Genomic DNA, 23,883 nt, shown 5'->3' on the forward strand with positions numbered 1-23,883 from the left:
GCAGTAAACCTCCACCATACGATTCATACAAAACAAAAAATACGCCTTCTCATGGTAGGAGACAGCCGAGCACTACCGTAAAGTCTAAATTAGAGTGTAGCAATACTTTCTAAAATGGATTGCTATAAACTCACATTGCACATAGAAGGACATTCGTTTATGGATCAGTCTTATTCATTATAAACTACTTCGTATGGTGGTATATGCCGCCAAATCCTATCTAACGAGCGTCTATTATTGTTTTTGCAATTGCAGCTATTTTATGAATTACGACAATGCACCGCGACCCACAAGCGTGTGGTGCGAGTCTCTCATCGTCCGGCCTTCTTTGACTGAAAGGAGTGTTAGCACTGGAACGGGGAGGCAGCAGGCAGGCATTGATAGCACTTAACGGGGAAGAGGCAAGTAGAAAGGGGGAGAGGTAGTACCACCGGCCTTTATTCTGACTTTGAGAGGTAAGCTCTGGGGCCAAAATTAAGACCAGCGAGTTTGAAGCGGAAAGGCGGATTCGGTTTGCTAGACATGGCGGAGGTTAGTGAGGTTTTGATGTCGGTTCTGAACACAATTCGGGTTCCGAGGCCCGGAGACCGTGTCCACAAAGACGAATGCGCCTTGTCATTTGCCTCACCGGTGAGTCAATTGAAATATTTTATGTTTCCATTAACTTATAGGCAAAGTGTCCCATCTCACGTCTGTGTCCCTACAATACTTCACCAACTGAAAGCCTACGTTGTTCCTGTCCACATCGGTTCAAATTCTTTTCATTCAAATTAGCTGGCTAGCTAGTTAGCAATCATGCTAACAACAGCTAGCTCTGTGTTTGTAGCTCGCTAGTCAGCTAGCATATTTGGTATACAATATACCCTAGTGCCTACATTGCATATTCACTATTTGCAATAGATATGTTTTTGCCTTCCAGTACTTAGAACATAAAGATGCCGCACTAGTATGTGGTGTTCGCGGAATCCCAGTGTGTGGAAGTTGGAGTGTGTAAACTGCAACATCATTTTGCTTGCTAATGTAAACTGATTACGTCCAACCACTCTTGACAGGAAAGTGAAGGTGGACTGTACGTCTGTATGAACAGCTTTCTGGGGTTCGGTAGTCAGTATGTGGAGCGACATCACAAACGGACCGGCCAAAGAGCTTACCTCCACATCACTCGGACTAGGAAAGCACAGGTATGACCAAAGCACGGTCCGGATGCTCCTGACAGGTGCTCAGCCAACAGACTAGCTTCGACTGGTGATGTGCTGATGTTGCCATGTATTGACCAGTACTTTTTTGGCATATACCATGCCTTGCAGCATGGTATGATGGCTTTGTTAACACTTTTTTCTTTTTAAAGCACAATTTAAACATGTGAACATGTGCATTATTATGAAGGAGATGTCAATTCATACAAACTTGCTAATGTGTTTGTTTTTCATTTCTGAGAAGGAAGATGAGAATAACTCTGGCTCGGGTGACCCGCCAAAGAAGAAGCCCACAAGACTGGCCATAGGTACTAAGACACAGCCTCTGATCCATTTTGAAAGATTTTGTTTATGTCAGAAATATGATTTATGTGTGGATATGGCATTGTACCACCCATCTCAACTGTCTCCTCCACATGTGTCGCTCATTGTAGGAATCGAGGGGGGCTTTGACGTGGAACAGGAGCAGTATGATGAGGAGGTGAAGGTGGTCTTGTTTCCGGACAGACAGGAGATCACGGCTGATGACCTCAACTCCATGGCTGATGTCTGTAAAGACCGGGTGAGCCACCCTTCGAGGCTTTAGGACGGCCACTTCGTATGCTGGATTTCTTGCAGCGTGCTGCACATCAAGCTTCTCAACATAGTACAGCAGAATGCCCTAAATTTATGGTCATAGTAGCCATTTGTGCTTAATTTCTAGATTTGTGTGTGTGTTTTAGTTATGATTCTTAAGTTACATGTGTTGTTGAGAACCACTTATGTAGATATGTATTATGTACCGTAGGGGATGGTTACACAGATCTCAATCCATACGGGAAGTGTATACGATAAGAAGAAATTATACAACTTATTACATTATCAATTTTGACTTGACCTACACGCTCAAGGCAGAGAGAAACTATGGCTCACTTGCGTTAATCAATTATGCCGCGTGTATGTTTTTATACAGGTGTCCCAGTCCATGGCAGGCGTGATGGCGGCAGACTCAGTGTCTCACACCTTGCAAGTGCAGCAGTGGGATGGCGAGGTGCGGCAGGAGTCCAGACACGCGGCCGAGCTCAAGCAGCTGGACAACGGCCTCAAGATCCCCCCCAGGTCCGCTAGCAGCCTTGGCATTCACTCCTTTCATTTTTTGTTTTTTTAGCCCTTTATTTAACCAGGATTGTCTTGGTGAGACTTAGGGGTGGGCGATATGACGATATTATATCGTGAATCGCGATATTGAGTAAAAGATCGTCTCGAATCTGCCAAAGTGGAGAAATCGTATAGATCGTCTTGCAGTGAGGATGTTTATTATCAGTATCAGAGTGACGTTTTCTCACTTGTGTTGTTGTCTTCACTTTATTCTTTACATTATTGTATTCCAATTGTACACTTTATGAGAGTATCATCAGTGTGTTAACATTTTATTGACTGCAAATTACAAATTGCAAGTATATGAAAGTTATTTTTTGTTGTTTTTATTTTTTTGGATGGAAGATCGTGATAAAAAATCGAAATCGTGATTTCATGTTAAAAAATCGTGATACAACATTTTTGCCATATCGCCCACCCCTAGTGAGACTGAGCATCTCTTCTGTCTGGCAGGGAGACCTGTTCAAATTGGCAGACAAACAAAATCGCTCTAGTGCTCTATGAAGGACTGTTACTGCAGACAAATGTGGAATTCTGTGTTGTTCCTTCCTTGGAAGCATAAGTCAATGACCTGTCTCAAAATCAAAACCTCAAAAAGCAGATATCTGCCCTATGTCAATTAAGTTGCAAAATGCTAATTCTGACTACTGCTCTAATCTGAGAGATTTGCTTAGAATCATATTTATAACACCTTATCGCACCTTATTGTTAAACAAGCTGATGTGCCTTGCAGATCATAAACTAATGGACATATTGTATTGTCTTGAAATCAATGAGTTTACAGCAGGGGTGTCAAACTCAAATTGGCTGAGGGCCAAAATTAAAATCTGGAACGAAGTCGCGGGCCAAACTCTATATGTAAAATTGCTCATGTTTAAAATGTTTGAACAGATTCCCATCATAGTTCAAATTTGCCTGCACATAAACTTTTGCATTTGAGTGTGAGCTATTTCAATGGCCTGGGCCCACTCATATCCTGTGATTCCTGTGATATACGAATTTTTATGTTCAAATCTTTATACGCTATACAGTTATGGTGTATGTGGGCCACCTGTAATACACATTTGAAATGATCTCGCGGGCCAAATAAAATGGCTCCGCGGGCCTGAGTTTGACATCCCTGGTTTACAGCTTTTGGATGCCAGAAGCTCACATCTAATCATTCATAGCCCTCTCATTCTGTTTTGACGTTCCCTCTGATGTAAATAAAGGGTTTTGTTGCAAAATGGTATCTGTCCATTTTGGGAAATTGAGATTTTTGTATTGGACATTCCATTGTATTGCACTGCAAAACGCATTTTATGTAGCGGGTTCAAAAAAGTATGTTCTCAAAGTATTTGAATGGCAAGAATTCACAAATAGATAATGGGACTTCTGAACAGTTCTTTCCATAAATGAAATTTAAAAAAAGTAAAAAACGGTGAATACTTTGTTTTGCAAACGAAACTCTTCAACTGTTCTGTGCTCTTTCTCTCCCCTCTTTTCCGCCAACAGTGGGTGGAAGTGCGAGGTATGCGACCTGCAGGAGAATCTGTGGATGAATCTGACTGACGGGAAGGTGAATTGTGGCAGGAGGTACTTTGATGGCTCCGGGGGCAACAACCATGCCCTGCAGCACTTCCAGCAGACGGGCTACCCCCTAGCAGTCAAACTGGGCACAATCACTCCAGACGGGGCAGGTGTGTGCAGATGAAAGGCAATTGGGTTAGATCAAAGGATGCCTTACACTTGTGTTTTAAAGTTTGCAACATTGGTTTTGATCAGATCGATTGCATGTTGTGCCATTACTTAAGCTGTAGATGCATGTGGTCAATATTGTTAGTTGTAAAGGGATATGTATGCTCTCATGCCAGCCTGATGCAGAGATGTCTTCGCAGGTAGGTTTTTTTTTTTTTTTTGCTCCGATGGGATTAGGGATGCACGATGTCAAAAATTTCGGCCGATACCGATATCCGATTGTGATATTGCGGTTTTGGCCGATGACCGATATTAACCGATACCGATGTTTTTCTGTCTTTTTAAAAAAAAAAGAGATGACAATGATGCAAACAATCAGAATTTTTGAATGTCGTCTTATTTCCAAAAACACTTTTTAACTCCCTGTGATAATCAGATAAAAAATAGAGACAAAATAGAAGACAAACAGTGAAAGTCATCGTCAAGTCCATTCTTTTAGAACCGTAACATATAAAAAAAAACATTGGCGTTAACATCGGCCCAGTTTTACCCATCAGACCGATGTCCGATGTGTTGAATATTGGCCGATATCGGCCGATACCGATACATCTGGCCGATACATCGTGCATCCCTAGATGGGATCAATAGGTCTGATCTATGCATCGTCTCAACGGTAGGGGCAGCGAGAGGATTGTTCAAACTGCCTTCAATACACGGAGTAGACTATAACGTGTCTGTTGCTTTGAAGCTTCATTTATTTACACAGACTCGACGGCAACGAAAATGTAACGTATTTAAGAAATGTTAACCTGCATTTTTGATTGCACTAGCAGCCACAACGGTAGTTTAGAAAAAGGAAGGGGCTCATTGTCGAGAGCAGGTCTATGGAGACACTGTTCAACTGTCTCGATATAACGTCAACGTCGTAGCTTGCAAGTACACATGTTGTCTTGTAAATAAATGAAGCTACAAAGCATGGGCCACTTACTTAATGAATATCACACCCAGCATATTCCTCTCACAAACTGTGAGCCCAGTGAAGGTTAGAACAAGGAAGTAATTGCTTGTTGTCGAACACAGAGTGGCTCTGGTCGAGAGGACCAATCACAGCGATTGCTGCCGCGGTTGTCTGCGAAGTTCGTCTGCTAGCAGTCACATTTTTGGAGGTGCACTCCAAGTGTGTATATTCCAATATGCGACCTTGCGTCCTCCACTTGTGCTTGTGGCCTCGGGCCTTGTGCTGATGCCCGGCCTCCATGGAGAAAACAATTACGTTTCCCCACTGTCCGCCTCGCCACAACAATTTTTAGGGGACTATTCTTCATTCACCATCCAGTTGGAAATGAGAAAATGACTTTACAATTGAGCTTTTGCGAAATATTGAAATATAATGCTGTTGTCAGTGATGTCATCATGACTTATTACTTACTGGTGCGAGGCCACAAGCAAATGGAGGACGCAAGGTCACATATTGGAACGCACCCCAAGTGTCTGCTAAGGGGGGCAAAATCTTTGTGAGGCTATCTGCGACACTGTGCAGACAATTTGGTTTCCGAGCATAAACTGGACTTATTAACTAGTCAAACTAGGCACATTCACTGCAGATGGGGCAGAAATGTGGTGACTTAGACATTGAGTTGGGGAAAGAGAGAGGATGCTTTACACCTCCTGTTTTTTAATCGAATTGCACTACCAGTTACTCTACTTTCACTTAAGCTGCGGATGAATCAGTGTTGTTAGTGTCAGTGTTGTTAGTGTCAGTGTTGTTAGTTTCTTTTCTTTTTTCTTCTTTTTAAAAAAAAATATTTTGGGGGGCTTTTCTTTGTTATGACAGGACTGTATGAGAGGAGACAGGAAACAGTTGTGAGAGGGAGAGATGGGGTAGGGCTGGTAAATGACCCCGGCCGGACTTGAACCGGGGTCCCCATGGGCAATGTAACCCCATTTTCTTTTTTTTATGATGTGATGTGAATGATGTGTTCCAGTGCTGATTGACTGACTTTTTTAATCCCCATTTGCAGATGTGTATTCGTATGATGAGGATGACATGGTCCTGGACCCCAAGCTCCCAGAGCACCTGTCTCACTTCGGCATCGACATGATGACCATGGAAAAGGTGGGTCACCAACTGGCCACAGGCTTCATGTTGTGATGTCCAAAACCACTTCATGGTGTTTCTCTATCTGTATTGGCCATGATCTAGCCATAGCTGCTGAAATGCCAATACATGTAAACGATCAAAAAAAGTTGAGCACTGTCAATTCTGTCATTAAGTTACTCTACTTATTCTGTTGTTGATGTTCCATCACATTACATCCAACTTACTTAATTTATGTTGTACAAAGCTTTTATTCAAAGCAGCCTATTGCAGCTGTTTAGGTTCAAGATATTGGTTACAGCCCCTGGAGCAATGAAGGGTTAGGTCCCCTGCTCTACGATTCGATTTTCGATACTTATAGGAGCACTCCTGCCAATTTCAATATGCTGTTGCATTTTTTTTTTTTAAATGTAAATAAAAGTTACCCCCATTAGAATAGCTCATATCTCGGAAAGGGCTGAGCCAAAGAAAAAAAAAAAAAAATCTATCTATAATCCATCACGTGTCTCCCCAGACGGAGCGGACCATGACGGAGCTGGAGATTGCGGTGAACCAGCGCGTGGGGGAGTGGGAGGTGATCCAGGAGTCTGGGGCCACTCTGCGGCCCCTTTGGGGGCCCGGCCTCACGGGGATGAAGAACCTGGGCAACAGCTGCTACCTCAACTCTGTCATGCAAGTGCTCTTCACCGTGCCTGACTTCCAGACCAAGTGAGTACGCCAGTAGTAGTAGCAGCAGAGACAGTTTATTATTATGAATAATTAGAATTAAAAGAATATTTGGTGGTAGTAGTAGTAGTAGCAGTAGCAGTAGTCAGGGAAGTCGACAAGGGGGGGGGCAAACAGGTCACTTGTCCCGGGCCCAGGGAGAGAGGGGGCCCAGAATAGGGTCCTCATTGCATTGTAGGTATTTGGTCTGGGGCCCTTTTAGATCACTTTGTCCTGGGCCCAGCCAAAGCTGTCAGCGGGCCTTGTGGTAGTAGTAGTAGTATGCAAAGCTTCCCATTCAGCCAGGGCATCTTAGAGGACAGAGTTAAGTTCTTATTTCCTACTTACTTAATTATTTCCTACTAAGTTCGTATTTCCTCTTAGTTCTACTTCCTATTTGGTAACAAAGTCTATTTCAAGCAAAGCTACAATCAACTAAACTCTTTGACTTGTCAAACCTGTTTGTTGTTGTTGCCCTTGATAGCTGTTGGCTGGTTGTTTTGGGTTTTTGTTTTATGCCTGTGACATTATTCTACCCTCATTGTTCTCATTGTTTCACTGTGGCAACATTCCACACTGTAGTGTGCTTTGGATGCTGCAGAGCATGTTTGCAATGGTCCCTTCTAAAAATAGGAGGCTTGTCATCGGAGACTCGTCCTTATTTGATGTGTTGACTTTAGTGTTATGAGGATCTGTATACATTGTTGCATACTCCGTATAACTTGCATACTGCACTGTATAGCAAAATACATAGTGTGACTGCTAGGGTGGCAAATGTGAACCACTTTTACACAGTAAGTTGTGAAAAACTTGGTTAAAATCTCCTTGGTATGCTCTTGTAGCAGACATCTACAATATTTTTTTTTCATATGTTTCAACAGCGAATTGTAGCCCATACTATAGTGCTCTTTTGATCATGGCATTAGTCAAATTTAATAAAACAGTTGCCGTTGCACGCTTAGAACTGCATGTAAAATTTTTGTTTTTTTCCTTTTAAATATTTCTGTATGAAGTTCAACTTGCACGAGTGTGCAATGGCAACTGTTTTCTTAAAGTAACCTATTGGACCTCCATGTACATGTCACACGGTGTGCATTTATTGGAACTGAGAAAATGCTTTTTTGGTCAAATTTGAGCCATTAGCACGGGAGGCGCTTTGGCGCAGCGCACTAAGCCCCCCTCATTTGGGCTTGCATGCCCACCCACGGGTACCCCGGTTCAAGTTCGGCCGGGGTCATTTCCGGATCCTCCCTTGTCTCTCTGACCCATTCACTTCCTGTCACCATCTTCGACTGTCCTGTCAAATTAAGCATAAAAGCCCCTAAAAAAAAAGACATCATGGTACACCTGTCTCTTCTCCTCAGGTACGTCTCCAGCATTGACAAGATTCTTGACGAGGCGCCAAGCGACCCCACCCAGGACTTCAAAACCCAAGTGTGAGTACACGTCTGCTGTACTGTAACTAAAGACCTCTACAGTAAATGCCTTGAAGTTCACATACAGTCTGTCATGAGACAGAAATTAAGTTTTACATACAGATGACACAGTTGGTGTGTAGTAGTTGCAGGAAATGGTGCTACATTTGGACTTTGTGCAGCCCTCTGGTACAAGTGACTCTCCCATCCAGTAGGTGTTGTACACCTGGTGGGGGAAGCCCCATTTCCCTTTTTCCCCTTTTTTTATGTTAGCGGTATGCAGTTGGATGAACAACAGTGGTTCCTGGCCGCTCTACCACCTCTCGCCACTAGATGTCATCATTGCCTTATTGTAGGAAGGGGATGTGTGTTGAGAAGCCCTGAAGTGGCTTTATTGTTGCTGGAATGTGTTGAGGATGGCTGGCCGTGTCCAGCTCTTACCTGGTCTCATTTAGAGGGTTTGCTGGGAACATGCTGTCTGCACCGAGCTGGTCACGTACTTCATTATCCTGAAGCAGGCTTTGTGTTTGGAGACATCCAAGACACAATACACACACACACACACACACACACACACACACACACACACACACACACACACACACACACACACACACACACACTCACTCACACTATGGATGTGTAGGACTGCTGGAAGTGAGGAGGTGGTGATTTTGAAAGCAAGTAGATTTAGTGGCTATGAGCATTTGAAAGGTTTTGCATGCTTGCACTAATGTAGGTGTTCTGCTCCTGCGTGGTTTTCAGATCACATGTCACAGTTTAGATTGCAGGTTACACCTGTGCCTGTGCATTACCTCAATATCTGCTCCCCAGCCATTCGGTTAATTTTTCTCTTCAAAGTAACAGCGTACATGAGTCCTGGAAATGATCGTTTCCGCTCTGCAGTAGACTTTATCTCCTCTCTCTCTCTCTCTCTCTCTCTCTCTCTCTCTCTCTCTCTCTCTCTCTCTCTCTCTCTCTCTCTCTCTCTCTCTCTCTCTCTCTCTCTCTCTCTCTCTCTCTCTCTCTCTCTCTCTCTCTCTCTCTCTCTCTCTCTCTCTAGACCCTTTGGACCGCATTTAAATGTGACATACTCTATATCAGCTGAAAAATGACCAAAGCTACAGTATGGTATTTCATGGCAAGTGAGAGAAATGGCTTCTATGAAATGCCATTATTCCCTCTGCCTTGCACTAAAGCAGTGGTTCTCAACCTTTTTTGAAGAAACGCCCCCTTGGCCTTATCACAAGCCTCCCAACGCCCCCTTGGAGAGCTTAACGGTGTACCGCCCCCGTTGAGAAACACTACGCTAAGGGTTTTTGCATACTGTCCACTTGTGGGCAAGCTCCATAACTCACCAGAGACATGGTGGAGAACTGAACTCACTGATGCGCCTCAGCTGACCTTTAAAACAGCAAAAAGCGAATCAGACCCGAACAACCTGTTTTCTCTACAGAGTCTTGTTGCAGTATTAAACGGGGGAATGAACAACAGCCCCATAGGCCACAGGCTCTAATCAATATTGTTTGTTTGTATTGATACGCAGCACAGAGGCTGCTCAAGCTGTTTTAAGTCCGGGTGTAACTGGATGCTCCTCCTCAGTAAGATTTTGGAAAAACAACTTGACCTAGGTTGCCTGGAGCGACATAGATGCAGCATGGGTATGTTCGAGCTGAATGAACACACTCTAATGTAATAGGAGTATTAGCTTTTAAATGCAACAAATGTCATGTTTATGTGCTTCGGAGGCTGAGATATTTAGGTTTTTATAGGCTGAGGGCACCTTTCCACAAAAATGGCTTCGGCATTTAGCCGGCATTTTTTGCAGGTACCCCAAGCTAAAATGGGTTAATGTTGTGGCAAATTAACGGCGCTATAATAAGCCTGGCTTTTAGCTCACTGTGTAGCTGCCTGCCTCCTTTGTTGCAAGGTTTTGGTAACGTAGATGTTTAACCAAACAGCTCTTTCTCTTCCTCCTGACAGAGCAAAACTGGGCTATGGTCTCCTGTCTGGAGAGTACTCCAAGCCAGCCCCCGACCCTAGTGAAGAGTCCAGCACTTCCTCCGAGCCACGGGTAAGATTGGCCTGTATACTGCCGTGCAAAACAAGAACGCAGTAACTCAACATGGTCGATTTTTTTTTTACATCGGAAATGGGTTTTAAACTACCTCATTTGTCTTGTGTCAAAAAATGGTGGTCCAACACCGTCCCGTTTTGGAGAAAACTCATTTTGAAAGTGCAAAAATGACCCAAAAAAAGTTACTGCTTGTTGTATTTAAAGGTTATGTCGTACAAAACAAAAACGCAGTAAGTCGGCGAGTTACTGCTGCACGTTCCAATGGGACTGGTTTGGGAGTAGACAGTAATACCAGCCAAGAACGCAGTAACTCCTGCAGTAACTCCATTTCGTGGCAGTAATACCAGCCAAGAACGCAGTAACTCGTTTTTTTGTGGTAAAAAGACACATAAATGTTGTTTTTTTGTTTTTTTTTGTGTGCATTAAATTTCTATCCTAAACAAGCATTACCAGGAAGTGTCACCACCAATTTACCGACAACACAGTTGTCGCGCCATATGGAAAACTTTGAAGCCTTTTTTCTCAGTTTGCCGTTTTCAGAGTTACTGCGTTCTTAGATTGTAGGGCAGTATAGTCAAGAAAACTAGCTAATAGGGTGTGGCCTCTCAAGTTCAACTGACTAACTACAATCACGATGGGGCCTATACTACAAAGCTGTTTCAAGATAAGTTAAGATTAAGTTAAGACGTAAATCATCTAATAGAAGAGCCTGGAGTTCTCATTTTCTTAAGAAAAGCTCTTCTATTAGATGATTTACCTCTTAACTTAACCTTAACTTATCCTGAACCAGCTTTGTAGTATAGGCCCATGGTGGTGAATTGTTTGTTGATTTATTTATTTGTTTTTTTAAACAGGGAGACCAAGTTGGTATAGCACCACAGATGTTCAAAGCACTTGTAGGCCGTGGTCACCCAGAGTTCTCCACCAACAGACAACAGGATGCCCAGGAGTTCCTCCTGTACTTCATTAACATGGTCGAGGTAAGGCAAAGACTACCCAGCTCCTGTTTTTTTTTTAGATGCATCCTAGTGTCTCTATAAGAGGGTATGTCCGTCGGTTTGTCTGTCTGTCTGTCTCTCTGTCTGTCTCTCTGTCTGTCTCTCTGTCTGTCTGTCTGTCTGTCTGTCTGTCTGTCTGTCTGTCTGTCTGTCTGTCTGTCTGTCTGTCTGTCTGTCCGTCCGTCTGTCTGAAACGCATTCTTGAAATTGTCATTCCCTCCGGTGTCCACAAGGCAGCAGTGCGTAGACGGACGCATCTTTTTCCGCCTGTCGGACTTGTTTTTCTCTTTCTTGTTTTTCGGACTTGTTTTACTCTGCCAATGTACCTTACATGTTCAATGAGTGGTTTCATCATTGAGCATCACTGGTCCTTCCTTACCTCCCACATGTGTGTAGTTAATGAGTATGGTTGTTACAGAAGTTGTGAGGAAAGGTTGAAATTTAACGTTTAATAGTTCATTTCAGCAAATAATTAAGTTTTTATGTTCTAGATGTGCTGTCACAAATGACAAGTGGTTCACACTTACAAACTCTTTAAACTTTAGCTCTACAGTGCCATTAATTTCTTCTCTCTCAGTCTGACTGGTGTGCATATGTCTCTACTTATCTACTTTATCCAAAGCAACTTACAATTATTATGTGGGCAGCCGTGGCCTAGTGGTTAGAGAGTTGGTCTTTCATTCTAGGGGTTGTTGCAAGTGCCCTTGAGCAAGGCACCTAACCCCACATTGCTCCAGGGACTGTAACCAATACCCTAAAAAATAATAATTAAGTCGCTTTGAATAAATGAAAGCGTCAGCTAAGTGCAATGTGATAATGTAATGTAATGTAATGTCTCTCTTTTCACCACGTGCTCTCCAGAGGAATTGTCGTTCAGGTATGAATCCCTCAGAGGCCTTCCGCTTCCTGGTAGAGGAGAGGATCGTCTGCCAGCAGTCCCAGAAAGCCAAATACACGCAGAGGGTGGACTACATGGTCCAGCTGCCCGTGCCCATGGACCAGGCCACTAACACAGGTACCTGGGGGCTCATGGGATATGATGTCCAGCAAATGCCAAAGAAAACATTGAAAGATAACTCTCTCTATTTTATTTTATACTGTTTACTAGTTATACTGATTACTGTTATACTGTTTACTAGTAGCCAAAACCCTGACAAAAATCAACACACTCTACACTTAGACTCATGCATAAACCTCTACAGAAGTTATTAAAATGAGGCATGGTTTGTTTTTTGCCTCTTATTTTTTCCCAAATGCCATGCATTTATGTAACCATTTCCCTTGTCCTTGGTTACCTACCTCAGAGGAGCTGGCAGAGGCTGAGCGTGCTCGTGAGGAGGCTGAGTCTTCGGGAGCTCCTGCTCCTCCTGCACCCCGGGCCTGCATCCCCTTCTCCGCCTGCCTGGCCGCCTGGAGCGAACCAGAGACGCTCACCGACTTCTGGAGCTCCGCCGTGCAGGCCAAGACCACAGCCACCAAGTGAGTGAGAAGGACGTTTTTTTTTATGTTTTATGTTTTCTACGTTTCTTGTGTTCTCTGTGTTATGTTGTATGGGTATGTGAGTGAGTACTGTATGTTATGCAGTCAGATTGTTGAAGCCCAAGACAAATTTCCCCTCCTGGGACAATAAGGTACACTCTAACTCTAACGTGCACTTATTTATTTTCGTTTAGTTTCAAACACCTGGTTACAGATTTAAAACATTCATGGCGTTATTTTATTATTTAATGGTTTAGCTTAATCATTCATGGCAGATTTATGAGTGTGATCATGTACGCTATTAATCAAAATCATACATACAGAGTTTGAATCTGCAATGAGCGCTCTGATGACTATAGATCTAATGGACACCTTTGGCCCGCCCATGAAACTGCTTGTTTTCCCCTCCGTATGCGCTGCCGGCTGGTCGTGCGGTGCCAATCTCTGCCAGTCGTTAGACACAGAAGAACCGTTTGATTAGCCACTAAATACAGCGGCCGGAGCATACGGAGGGGAAAACAAGCAGTTTCATGGTCAGGCCCAGAGATGCCGACTGGATCTATGGGGCACCTAAGTCACGCCCTTCTACTTCCGATCCATGGGGCTGGAGCGCTCAAAATTTTGAATTGGAGTTAATGGAGCGAGTCAAGCTAAATCCTCATCCCGTTTGGCATGTGCTCCGGATTTCACATATGATGGCAGTGAATTTGAAAGGTTTGGATTTGTGTCATAAGACCACTCATTTTCGACACGCAAGAAACGTTATTTTAGCTTTTGTGCAAAACTGTGTTAGAGACTACACGTGCGCCTCGCATATTTGACGTGAACCGAGGCACAGCCAACCCTACAGCTGCACCGTGGCTTAAGTGGCTGCACGTCGGACATGCGACGTCTGTTGTGTAGTCCAAATAATTACATATTTTTGCACGCACACAACTCAAAAATCGTTTGCCAAGTGAAGTCAACAAGCACACCATTGGTTGTTATTAATTCTGAGGCACAGCATATGTGTGATCGACGGGGAAATGCGGGGTGGATCGGAAGATAGCTTTGATCAGTCCATTACAGCCCAGTCAAAAGTTTTTGCGTTCCCAGCCCCATGAGCTGCCCGGAAGGGGTGGAGACTTAGTGCCCCATTGCTGACATGGACTAGGATGACAAACTCAACATAGAAAAATAATAATAATATTGGAATGAACAAATATCATGGAAAATATTGTTTTGATGCATTGTCCAGGGGCCTATACTACAAATCTGGTTCAGGATAAGTTAAGTTAAGAGGTAAATCATCTAATAGAAGAGCCTTGAGTCCTCATTTTCTTAAGAAAAGCTCTTGTATGAAATGATTTACCTTAACTTATCCTGAAACAGCTTTGTAGTATAGGCCCCATGACAAATATGGTAACTGACGATTTCAACCATTCTCCCCTCTGCTCCTCAGGACCACCCGATTTGCCTCTTTCCCAGATCACCTCGTCATACAGATCAAGAAGTTCACTTTCGGACTGGACTGGGTCCCCAAGAAACTGGGTAGGCACTTGTATCCCTCTTGGCGTTTGGAGGTTGGGGTGCGCACCCAGACATAAGCGGTAGACAGTGTGATAGAATGGTCCACACACTGGGTATGAGCTCCAAAACGTTATACTGTTGATTTGGCTGTAATGAACTTAAACTTGAACTTGAAAAATATAAACTTTATTTCATTATACAATCCGCAACGTTTCGATCCACCAGGCCTGAGGAAGATCCCACTGGGGGATCGAAACGTTGCCCATTGTATAATGAAATACAGCTCATATGTTTTGGAACTCATCATACCCAGTGTGCGGTCCACTCTGTCACTTGTCCCTCTCGGCAAATGAAGGAAGGAAGTGGTAGGACGGTGCGCTCCAGATTTTCCTTTGTTCACACGGAAGAAGGGCTATGCCCAAACGTTTGTGGGTCAAGGAATATCTGAAGAGTGCTGTCCTTCATTTCCGTCATTCATTTTTGTTTTATTTGAGATTCAGTTAAGCACCCAGTTGAAATAATATATAATTATTTAGGCTTTCCACTTTTCAACCGTCTTGGCAAATGCCAGACGTGCAGTGAATGCATTCCTTACTGATTTCTTGGGTGTCAAACATCTTGTTCCGGTGTGGGAAGAGGTTTTCTCTCTGCAGATCACGTGGCCACTCCATGCTTGTGTGGTCAGACATCATGAAAAAGCTGATGCACACAATATGCAGATGCCATCACTGGTCAACCTGTCACAACTAAGATTAATGTGGTGCTTGACCTGAGGTTGAGGGTTTTGGTCTTATAATTAATCTTTTGAAGAGGGCTCTTGACTGCTGTAGTATCATCCAGTCTGGTCGTAGTGAAGCATGCGCCCATGAAATCATGTTAATCTCCGCTAAGGCTGTAGTGTTTTCGCCAGGATTTATTTGTCTGTGTATTTTTTTTTTTTTGATTTGTTGGGTTTTTTCAAGATATTTTTAGGGTATTTTTTGCCTTTATTGATAGGAAAGTGGAGATTATGACAGGAAGTGAGTGTGTGGAGAGAGATGGGGAAGGATCGGCAAATGACCCGGGCCCCGGTCACCGCGTAGTAACCCAGTGCCCTAACATTAGGCCACAGCAGGGTCTTTTTGTTGGTTTCATAAATTACTCACCAATATCATTCTACGACATCATTACCACTGTTTCAGCACTACTCACAGTGGCTAAAACCAGTTGAGTTTCACTGCTGATCTGAGTTGGCTCAGAGGAGGTCTGTGCCCAGTTGAAGGTTAAGATTGTGTACATCCCAGAAAAAGGTGCAGGACAAAGACTGTAATTTTAGAGTTTGTAGTCCGCACACTTAAATTCCTTCTTTTCACCCTTTGTTTTTTTTTTTTATTCCATGGCGCCATGGAATGAAGAACAACAAGAAAAAAGATGGATTTTAAGGCTCAGGACATGGAGGGCATGCTCAGGGCATGGAGGTGTCGGGGAATTTAACATCTGACTGAGTGAGAGTGGGAACCTCCACTACTGTTTACAAATGTTTTTCAACAGACGCTGCCTTCCCCTCGGCAGATATGAGCATCGGCGCGCCGCATCTGAGCGCACACCTGAGCCTTATGATTAATCCATTCCTGAAGTGCTCTTGACAGCCCTTGCATCATCTAGTAGTCTACTTGTAGTGAAGCAAGCGTGTGTCTTTTAAATCCTGTTTGTTTTCAAGTAGTGCTGCCTGCCTCCACCTTGGCAGATGTGAGCCTCGATGTTCCAGACCTGTTGGATCTTAGCACGGTCTTCAAGTGCTCTTGAGCATTAATAATTGTTCATTTACTAATGTTGCCCTATTCAGATGTGCGCATTGATATTCCAAATGCGTTGTGTCTTAGCGTGCTCTACATGTGCTCTTGTGCATTAATTATAGTTTTCAATTACTGTTGCCCCATACAGTAGCAGACGATTGCCCTACCGTTAGAGCCACGGCAGGGCCCCACGCGCATTGGAGCTTAGCGTGCTTTACAAGTTGCCTGGTTAACGCCAGACCTAATCACAAGTGAGATTAGGTCTAGGGAGTTGCCTATTGTAAATTCCGTATGGGGCCGGAATACTTGGCTATTATGACACACTGCCCTGCTCTCTATTTGGGCAGAGAAACTGTTAAGGTCGGAATGCTTGCCCATTATGACACAGATCCCATGATCTTGTACGTTATGAGTCATCCTCGCCATACTGTCTTTCAGATCGAAACGATTGTGTAGAACTAAAGGCAGTATGGGAGTTCCCAGGCTACTCTACAAGTGCTCTTGTGCATTAATTATCGTTTCCCACTTATGTTGCCCTGTACAGATGTGAGCATCGACGTTCCCGACACGCTGGAACTGAGCGCGCTCCGTGGCGTGGGGCAGCAGCCGGGGGAGGAGCTCCTGCCCGAGGTGGCCCCGCCTCCTCTTATGACCCCCGACGTGGAGGTCAAAGGTATCCTGGGTTCCTACGGCAACGAGGAGGACGACTCTCTCTACTCCCCACTGCTGTGTCAGTCTGTCTGGCTCTCTTCTTTCCGCACTCACGCTCACACTCGGCTCCAGCCAATGGCAACACACGCTGCTTTTGGCCCTCCCCTCCCTCCCTCCATCTATCCATCCATCCTTACTCTTTCTTTTCTTTTTCTTTTTCCATCTTTCCTCCGTTTCTGTCCTCGTACTCGTTTGCCTCCTTTGTGTTGTTTATGATTACCTCATTTTTGAAAGTGTTTTTTCTTTGTTTTGTTGAGTTTCACATGAGTCAGTTTTAACCCATTGATGCCTAAAGCCCCTGCGAAAAACACCTACTAAATGCCCAAGCCATTTTTTTACAGGTACATTCAGCCTTTAAAAACCTAAATATCTCAGCCTCTGAAGCACATAAAACATGAAATAAACACATGAATGTTATTTAAAAGCTAAGACTCATCTTGCATTAGGACATGTTCATTCAGCTCTAACATACCAACATTTTTTATTTTAAAAAAATCTAAAATGTCATGGGGCTGAAGCTGCGTCATGCAGCTCCCAGTGCTGGGGTCAATGTTGCGCTACGCAACATCCGGCATCAATGGGTTAGATAATAAGTCAGTATGATCCTTTATTCCATATGATCTATGGTGCAATATAAAGCATATTCTTATGTAGTGCTACAATATAATAGTTTATAAAACATACAAATTGTATAATATATGCAAAGCACTTTGTAAACTATTCGTAAAAACAGAGAAGTCAACCCGGCGCTCAGGTGTGTGGAAAAAAATGTCCAAAATGGTGCTCTTGAGGTTGGGAAATCCAGAATTAGGACAGCAGAAGGTCCCAGGCACTCAGAGGTGAATCAGTCCCTGATTAAGACCTAGACGGTCGAAACATGTTGGCTTTTTTCAAGTTCAAGTTCAAGTTCAAGTACTTTTATTTGTCACATACATGGTAATTGTAGTGAAATGATGATGGGGTCATCAGCTCTGCATCTTAAAAATAAAAAATTAAAAAATTAAAGAAGTAAAGTAAAAAAGGAAATAAAAGGTGAGAAATAAGTTAAAGAAAAAAAACAAAGAAAATTATTATTTAAAAAAGTCTCTGTTCAGCAGTCGCACTGCCTGGGGGTAAAAACTTTTCCTCATTCTTTCAGTTCTGGCCTGAATGGTTCTGAGTCGTCTGCAGGACTTAAGTAGGGTGAACATGTAAGAGTTGGGGTGTGAGACATCCTGCATAATCTTCCTAGCCCTGGCTCCCACTCTCTTAGTGTAAAGGCCCAAGAGTCCTGGAAGGTTGGCTTTGATAGTGCGCTCTGCAGAGCGCACCACTCTCTGTAGGTCCTTCTGTTGTTGTTGTGTGCAGCTTCCAAACCAGGCTGTAAAACAGCCTGTTAACACACTTTCCACCGCTGATGAATAGAAGGTGGTCAGGATGGGAGTGGAGACCTTAAACTTCCTCAGTAGGCGGAGAAAGTACAGCCGCTGCCTGGATTTTGCTGTCAGGTGTTGAGTGTGTTGTGACCAGGAGAGGTCCTCAGTCAGGTGTACTCCCAGGTACTTGTAGTTTGAGACCCTCTCCACAGGCTCCCCGCTGATGGTAAGTGGCGTGTATGCCCTGCTCTGCACCTTCCTGAAGTCCACTACCATTTCTTTCGTCTTGCTGACGTTCAGGGCCAGGTTGTTTGACTGACACCACAGTGCTAGGTCATCCACCTCATTCAGGTAGGCTGTCTCGTTGTTGTTTGAGATGAGACCCAGCACCACGGTGTCGTCAGCGAACTTAAAGATGGAATTTGAGCTGCTGGTGGTTGTACAGTCATGCGTGTAGATGTTATAGAGCAGTGGGCTCAAAACACAACCCTGGGGCGAGCCAATGTTGAGGGTCAGCTGACTTGAAGTGACACCACCACCTATTCTGACCACTTGAGGGCGATATTTGAGATAGCTGAGCAGCACCCAATTGCACAACTGTGTGTTGAGTCCCAGCCCTCTCATCTTGTCAGCCAGGCGTAGGGGGATAATGGTGTTGAATGCTGAACTGTAATCTATGAACAGCATTCTAACATAATTCCCCCTCCCCTCATCCAGGTGGGACAGTGTGGTATGTAGAAGGCTTGAGATTGCATCGTCCCTGCTTCGGTTTGCTCAATAGGCAAATTGGTGAGGATCGAAAGCACTGGGCAGGGTGTCACATATGTGTTTTTTCACAAGCCTCTCAAAGCACTTCATAACTGCTGATGTAAGGGCCACTGGGCGATAGTCATTCAGGCCTGCTGGCTTGCTGTTCTTGGGCACAGGAACTATGATTGAGTGTTTAAAACAAGATGGGACAACGGCTTGGGCAAGTGACAAATTAAAGATCTCAGCATATACGGGGGCTAGTTGATCAGCACAGGATTTCAGAACCCTGCCAGGAATATGATCAGGGCCTGTTGCCTTTCTTCCATTTACGCCTCTGAACACTCCCCTCACATCACTCTCACTGACAATGAAAGGAGGAGTCCCGGTTTCACTAGACTCTTCAGTGACAGCCACCATGGGGTTGGCAAGGTCGAAACGTGCATAAAATGTGTTTAACTCATCAGCAAAAGAGAGCTCAGTGCTATCAATGGAGCTGGGCTTGGATTTTAGATCAGTCATGACCCGAAGGCCCTTCCAGACGCTGGCAGGATCACCAGCCTGAAAGTCAGCTTCCACTCTGTCTCTATAGCGGGTCTTTGCTGCCTTCACAGTCCTCCTAAGTCCATAAACTGCATCTTTATAGCCTGACATATCACCTGATAAAATACCAGCCTTGTATGAAACAGAACGGGCTGCAAGTGCTGCTTTCACAGTTTTATCTACCCAGGGTTTCTGATTTGGGTAAACTTTTATAATGACAGTCTCTATGATATCGTTTATCAGGAATTGAATGTAGCACCCTACCGTGTCTGCATATTCACTGACGTCATTTGAGGATACCCGGAAAAGCTCCCAGTCCGTGTTCTCAAGCGCATCTTGGAGCAGCATTTCTGATTGGTCAGTCCAGCGTTGTACTGCTTTCGTCACTGGTGCTTCCCTCCTGATCTTGTGTTTATATTAATTGTGTTTATTTTAATTTCAATTATGAGTAGCCACAGATAATAAAGGCTTTTTAATATACCTCCTTCTTCGGACTGATTCACCTCTGAGTGCCTGGGACCTTCTGCTTTCCACTTTGTAAAACTCTTGATCTAACCTGGTCATTCATCCTCTCTGTGTGTTACCTCCTGGTGTGGTGTGATGTGGTGCCCCCTCAGCCCCGGTGCTGGACGACTCGACGGTGTCTCAGCTGTGTGAGATGGGTTTCCCCCTGGAGGCCTGCAGGAAGGCCGTCTACTACACCGGCAACACCGGCATCGACGCCGCCATGAATTGGGTCATGGGACACATGGACGACCCAGGTGAGATGCGTGGACTTATCTTGTTTGTTGAATATCTCCAGTGGGGAAGTAAGGATAGGGAGCACAGATACTGTGGTATGCTATCTGAGCCGGTGCCTGCACTAGTTACGTTTGGCACTAAAGTGCTTACCTGGGAACCATCCGCGTTCATTCTGGGGGAAGTAATTTTCCTTTTCATTGTGTGAACCTGCTCTCACCTTTGAATGTCTATTGTGGAGAGGAATAGTCCATCGTGTGTCCATACCTAAACTATGTTCTTTTTTGATCTGAGACAAATTGATGAGTGCCTTGTTGGTCTTTGTGCGTGCCTGCAATCAGTGGCACGGAACTCAAGATTTTTGGTATTGAGCTTAGCACAGCATACCATTGAGCATCGGGGTTGTGAAAGATCTGTTATTTTTACACAGTTGGTTTCGCAAATTGATTTTATTGGCCACAACTCTGATTAGGTGAAGGAGCCAAGATGGTTCAGTAAATTGAGCCAAATCTAGAATCAACCACTTGTACAACTTGAGTTTGTTGGATATGATTTCGATGTATAGATTTTATTTGATGATATTGAACCCCCTTTTTGTTGTTGGTTGTATGTGATGCCTTGCCGTCCATTCTATTCCAATATGTTTCCCGATTTGTTTGCAGATTTCTCCGCCCCCCTGGTGCTGCCAGGTTGCAGCTCGGCCCCCGGCACAACGCCCACAGAGAGCGTGTCAGAGGAGCACCTGGCAACCATCGTTTCCATGGGATTCAGTCGTGAGCAGGCAACAAAAGCACTTAGGGCCACGGTATGCAAATTACGACAATACGCCATTTAAGGCCCAATGCGATCTAGAGTTATTAATGGATTAAGGAGTGCAGATGACACCCACGTTACCAGACTTTATCAGTCATCATCCAAACAGTTGTATCAATATGTATTTAAACTGCTCTACTCTCTGTGTACATCTTTTTGCCCAATGGCTGTACATTTAATGAATTCAGCACTGCTCAACAGGTTTAAAGGGACACTGTGTAAGATTTTTAATTGTTTGTTTCCAGAATTCATGCTACCCATTCTCTAATGTTACCTTTTTCATGAATATTAACCACCACCATGAAATTCTAAGTGTTCATTATGACTGGAAAAATTACACTTTTCATACATGAAAAGGGGGATCTTCTCCATGGTCCGCCATTTTGAATTTCCAGAAATAGCCATTTTTAGCTGTAAAAATGACTGTACTTGGGCCATACTAAAAAATATTAGTTTATTACTTAGTAAATTATCATGAAAAGGTCAAATTTGGCAATAGGCAACATAGTTTCAATGAGCAGCATAGTTGCACTTTTTTGTCCATTTCCTGTACAGTGTCCCTTAAAATCATGATCAACTGTCAGTATGACCGTTTCAGATGTTATATTCCCACCAGGAAATCCAGTGCTGTTTTGCAAATGCTTAAAATTTGTTTACTCAAATTGAATGAAACCTTGGATGTCCATTATAACACACAGTCATTGTTTGTTGCCCCATATGTATGTCTGTGTGCAGAGTAATGTTCTGGAGAGGGCTGTGGATTGGATATTCTCGCACCTGGACGACCTGGAGTCCATGGAGGTGTCGGAGGGCGGTCGCTCTGCAGGGGACAGCGAGGCCAGCAGGGAGCCGCCCCCAGGCCCCCGCGTACGCGACGGACAAGGAAGTGAGTCACACAACTAATAGCAGCGTTCGTGATGGAGCATTGCTGCTTTTGCTGTGCTGAGCACATGCACACTTTGCCATTTCAATGCATTCTGGTTACCATTCTGGTTGCACTGTAAACATATCACTTACATAAAGTATGATCATTAAACTCTATTGAACTGTATTAAATTCAATATGTTATATACACTACATTGCACAATTTGTGCAGAACGGGATGGCGAATGTAAAGGACATTAGTAAAAACTCTTTAAAAAGTCTTTAATGGTGTTCCTGTAATGTTTCGTTGTCTTGCCACCAACCTTTGGTCTGTTTTCTGTTTTGTTTTTTTCTTTGCCTTCTTTTCTTCTCCCTCATCTTTCGTTCCTTACTCTCAGAGTACGAGCTGTTTGCCTTCATCAGCCACATGGGCACAAGCACAATGTGCGGCCACTACGTCTGCCACATCAAGAAGGACCAACAGTATGTCACTTTTTCCTCATCTTGTTTAAAAATGAAAAATATCTCCCATCTCTTCATCTACAATTTAATAATCTCCTCTCTCTCTCTCTCTCTCTCTCTCTCTCTCTCTCTCTCTCTCTCTCTCTCTCTCTCTCTCTCTCTCTCTCTCTCTCTCTCTCTCCCCCCCCACAGATGGGTTATATTCAACGATCAGAAAGTGTGTGCCTCTGAGAAGCCCCCCAAGGACCTGGGCTACTTGTATTTCTACAGGAGGGTTACTGACTAGAGGCATCTGGGCAGGGTGGGCACTCACATGCATTCACGCACGCACACACACACATTCACACACACAAGAACACAAACTTACTTCTGCATTACCTGGAGGGAATTCAAAGATGCACTCTGACCAACTTCTATAACTGCAACCCAATTGAACTCTCTCACATGTGTCCTCTGTGGGGTGGGGGGGCAGTAGCAGAGAGGAGGGGGGGGCTGCTTGACAGATGATTGGGTTGTTTGCATGTCGCTTAAACACATGCAAGAAAGAATGTTAAGGGGGGCGGGGGGATGAGGGGATGGGGTTTTCATTCTCTCTAAAGTTTACGTTTACCCAACTTCTGTCTCCTCCGCCCCCTTTTCTCCCCCACGCAGCACTCCCTCTTCCTCCTCATACTCAACTTCTGATTGGATAGCAGCTAGTGTGATGTCATCGCTTCTGTAGCCAGGCACCCCCCACTCCCCAACCCCCGTCCTCTACCTGTTCCATAACGAGTTTCTGATGAACTGATTGACAAGAGAACATCCAAATCAATTAAAACAAACAAAAGAAAACGTGCAAAAAAGTGAAGGGTTCTATATGGAAAAAAAAGAATTTAAAAATAATAAAAATGTAAATGAAAACCAAATTGGTTGTTCTTTCAGATGCAGTGAGTGTTTTTTTTTATTTGCAATCAATTCTGTGTGTTCTATATGCTCTGACAAATAAAAATGTCACTTTGTTTCTTCTGATCCTGTCATTTCTGATATTCAATTTGGAGAGATGGCCTGTGAAATGCATAGTGGTGCTGGGTGTGCCGTGACGAGTGATATACGCATCAGCATTTTTTTCTTTTAAAAAAATAAACATTTTTCTTTAATTTGTACATGTTTTAATTCCCACAAGGTTAGTCCAAGTAAGCCAGGGACATATCTAGGGCAAGAGCACAGAGGAGACTTTTTGAGGGGACAGGAGACGGGACACAATGAGCCAGTTTACATTGGCTAATTAATCAGGTTATTGGGATAAAGAGGTTATTGGAGTAAACTGTTAATTTCTGTTTATATGCAGTCTGTTGGTTGTCTGTGTTCCACTCAAGTCAGTGTGTGACACGTAGCTAGAATTTAAGGCTTGTGATTGGCTACTTATCATTCTAGAAGGTCAGTAACCCGATAATGACCTGTATACATGTCTTGAGAAATCAGTTTATTAGCCAAAAACCTACTTGTGCAAATCGGATTTCTCATAAACCGGTAACAGCAATAAGCCGATTATTATTAACTGTTTATTCAATTTGCATGAGCACTTGGATAAACCGGTTCCTCCAA

General features: G+C 43.8%; 1 protein-coding gene across 2 annotated transcripts; it reads left to right on the plus strand.

The window, feature by feature from the left end:
- The first annotated feature begins 319 nt into the window (after nt 1-319).
- On the plus strand, nt 320-23,307 carry usp5 (ubiquitin specific peptidase 5 (isopeptidase T)). Of its 2 annotated transcripts, none has more exons than XM_063198842.1 (20): nt 320-630; nt 1,053-1,181; nt 1,438-1,504; nt 1,631-1,758; nt 2,149-2,294; nt 3,828-4,012; nt 6,032-6,126; nt 6,623-6,816; nt 8,178-8,249; nt 10,212-10,302; nt 11,160-11,285; nt 12,165-12,318; nt 12,608-12,782; nt 14,224-14,312; nt 16,611-16,739; nt 20,040-20,183; nt 20,823-20,965; nt 21,709-21,859; nt 22,236-22,320; nt 22,492-23,307. In XM_063198842.1, exons 1-20 carry the CDS (start codon nt 523-525, stop codon nt 22,583-22,585), a joined length of 2,505 nt encoding a protein of 834 aa, XP_063054912.1. In that variant the 5' UTR covers nt 320-522; the 3' UTR covers nt 22,586-23,307. The 2 variants fall into 2 exon arrangements, with proteins under 2 accessions (XP_063054912.1, XP_063054913.1); XM_063198843.1 differs by having other exon boundaries at nt 1,441-1,504.
- Nucleotides 23,308-23,883: the final 576 nt, after the last annotated feature.

Source organism: Engraulis encrasicolus, chromosome 5, assembly GCF_034702125.1.
Source record: "Engraulis encrasicolus isolate BLACKSEA-1 chromosome 5, IST_EnEncr_1.0, whole genome shotgun sequence".
NCBI lineage: Eukaryota > Metazoa > Chordata > Actinopteri > Clupeiformes > Engraulidae > Engraulis > Engraulis encrasicolus.

What these genes read in the sequence shown, in the direction of transcription:
- usp5 (XM_063198842.1), top strand. Translation starts at nt 523, where the DNA reads ATGGCGGAGGTTAGTGAGGTTTTGATGTCGGTTCTGAACACAATTCGG. An exon ending in GCCCACAAGACTGGCCATAG is followed by an intron (nt 1,505 to 1,630) that starts GTACTAAGACAC and finishes CGCTCATTGTAG; the next exon opens with GAATCGAGGGGGGCTTTGAC. An exon ending in ACATGATGACCATGGAAAAG is followed by an intron (nt 6,127 to 6,622) that starts GTGGGTCACCAA and finishes GTGTCTCCCCAG; the next exon opens with ACGGAGCGGACCATGACGGA.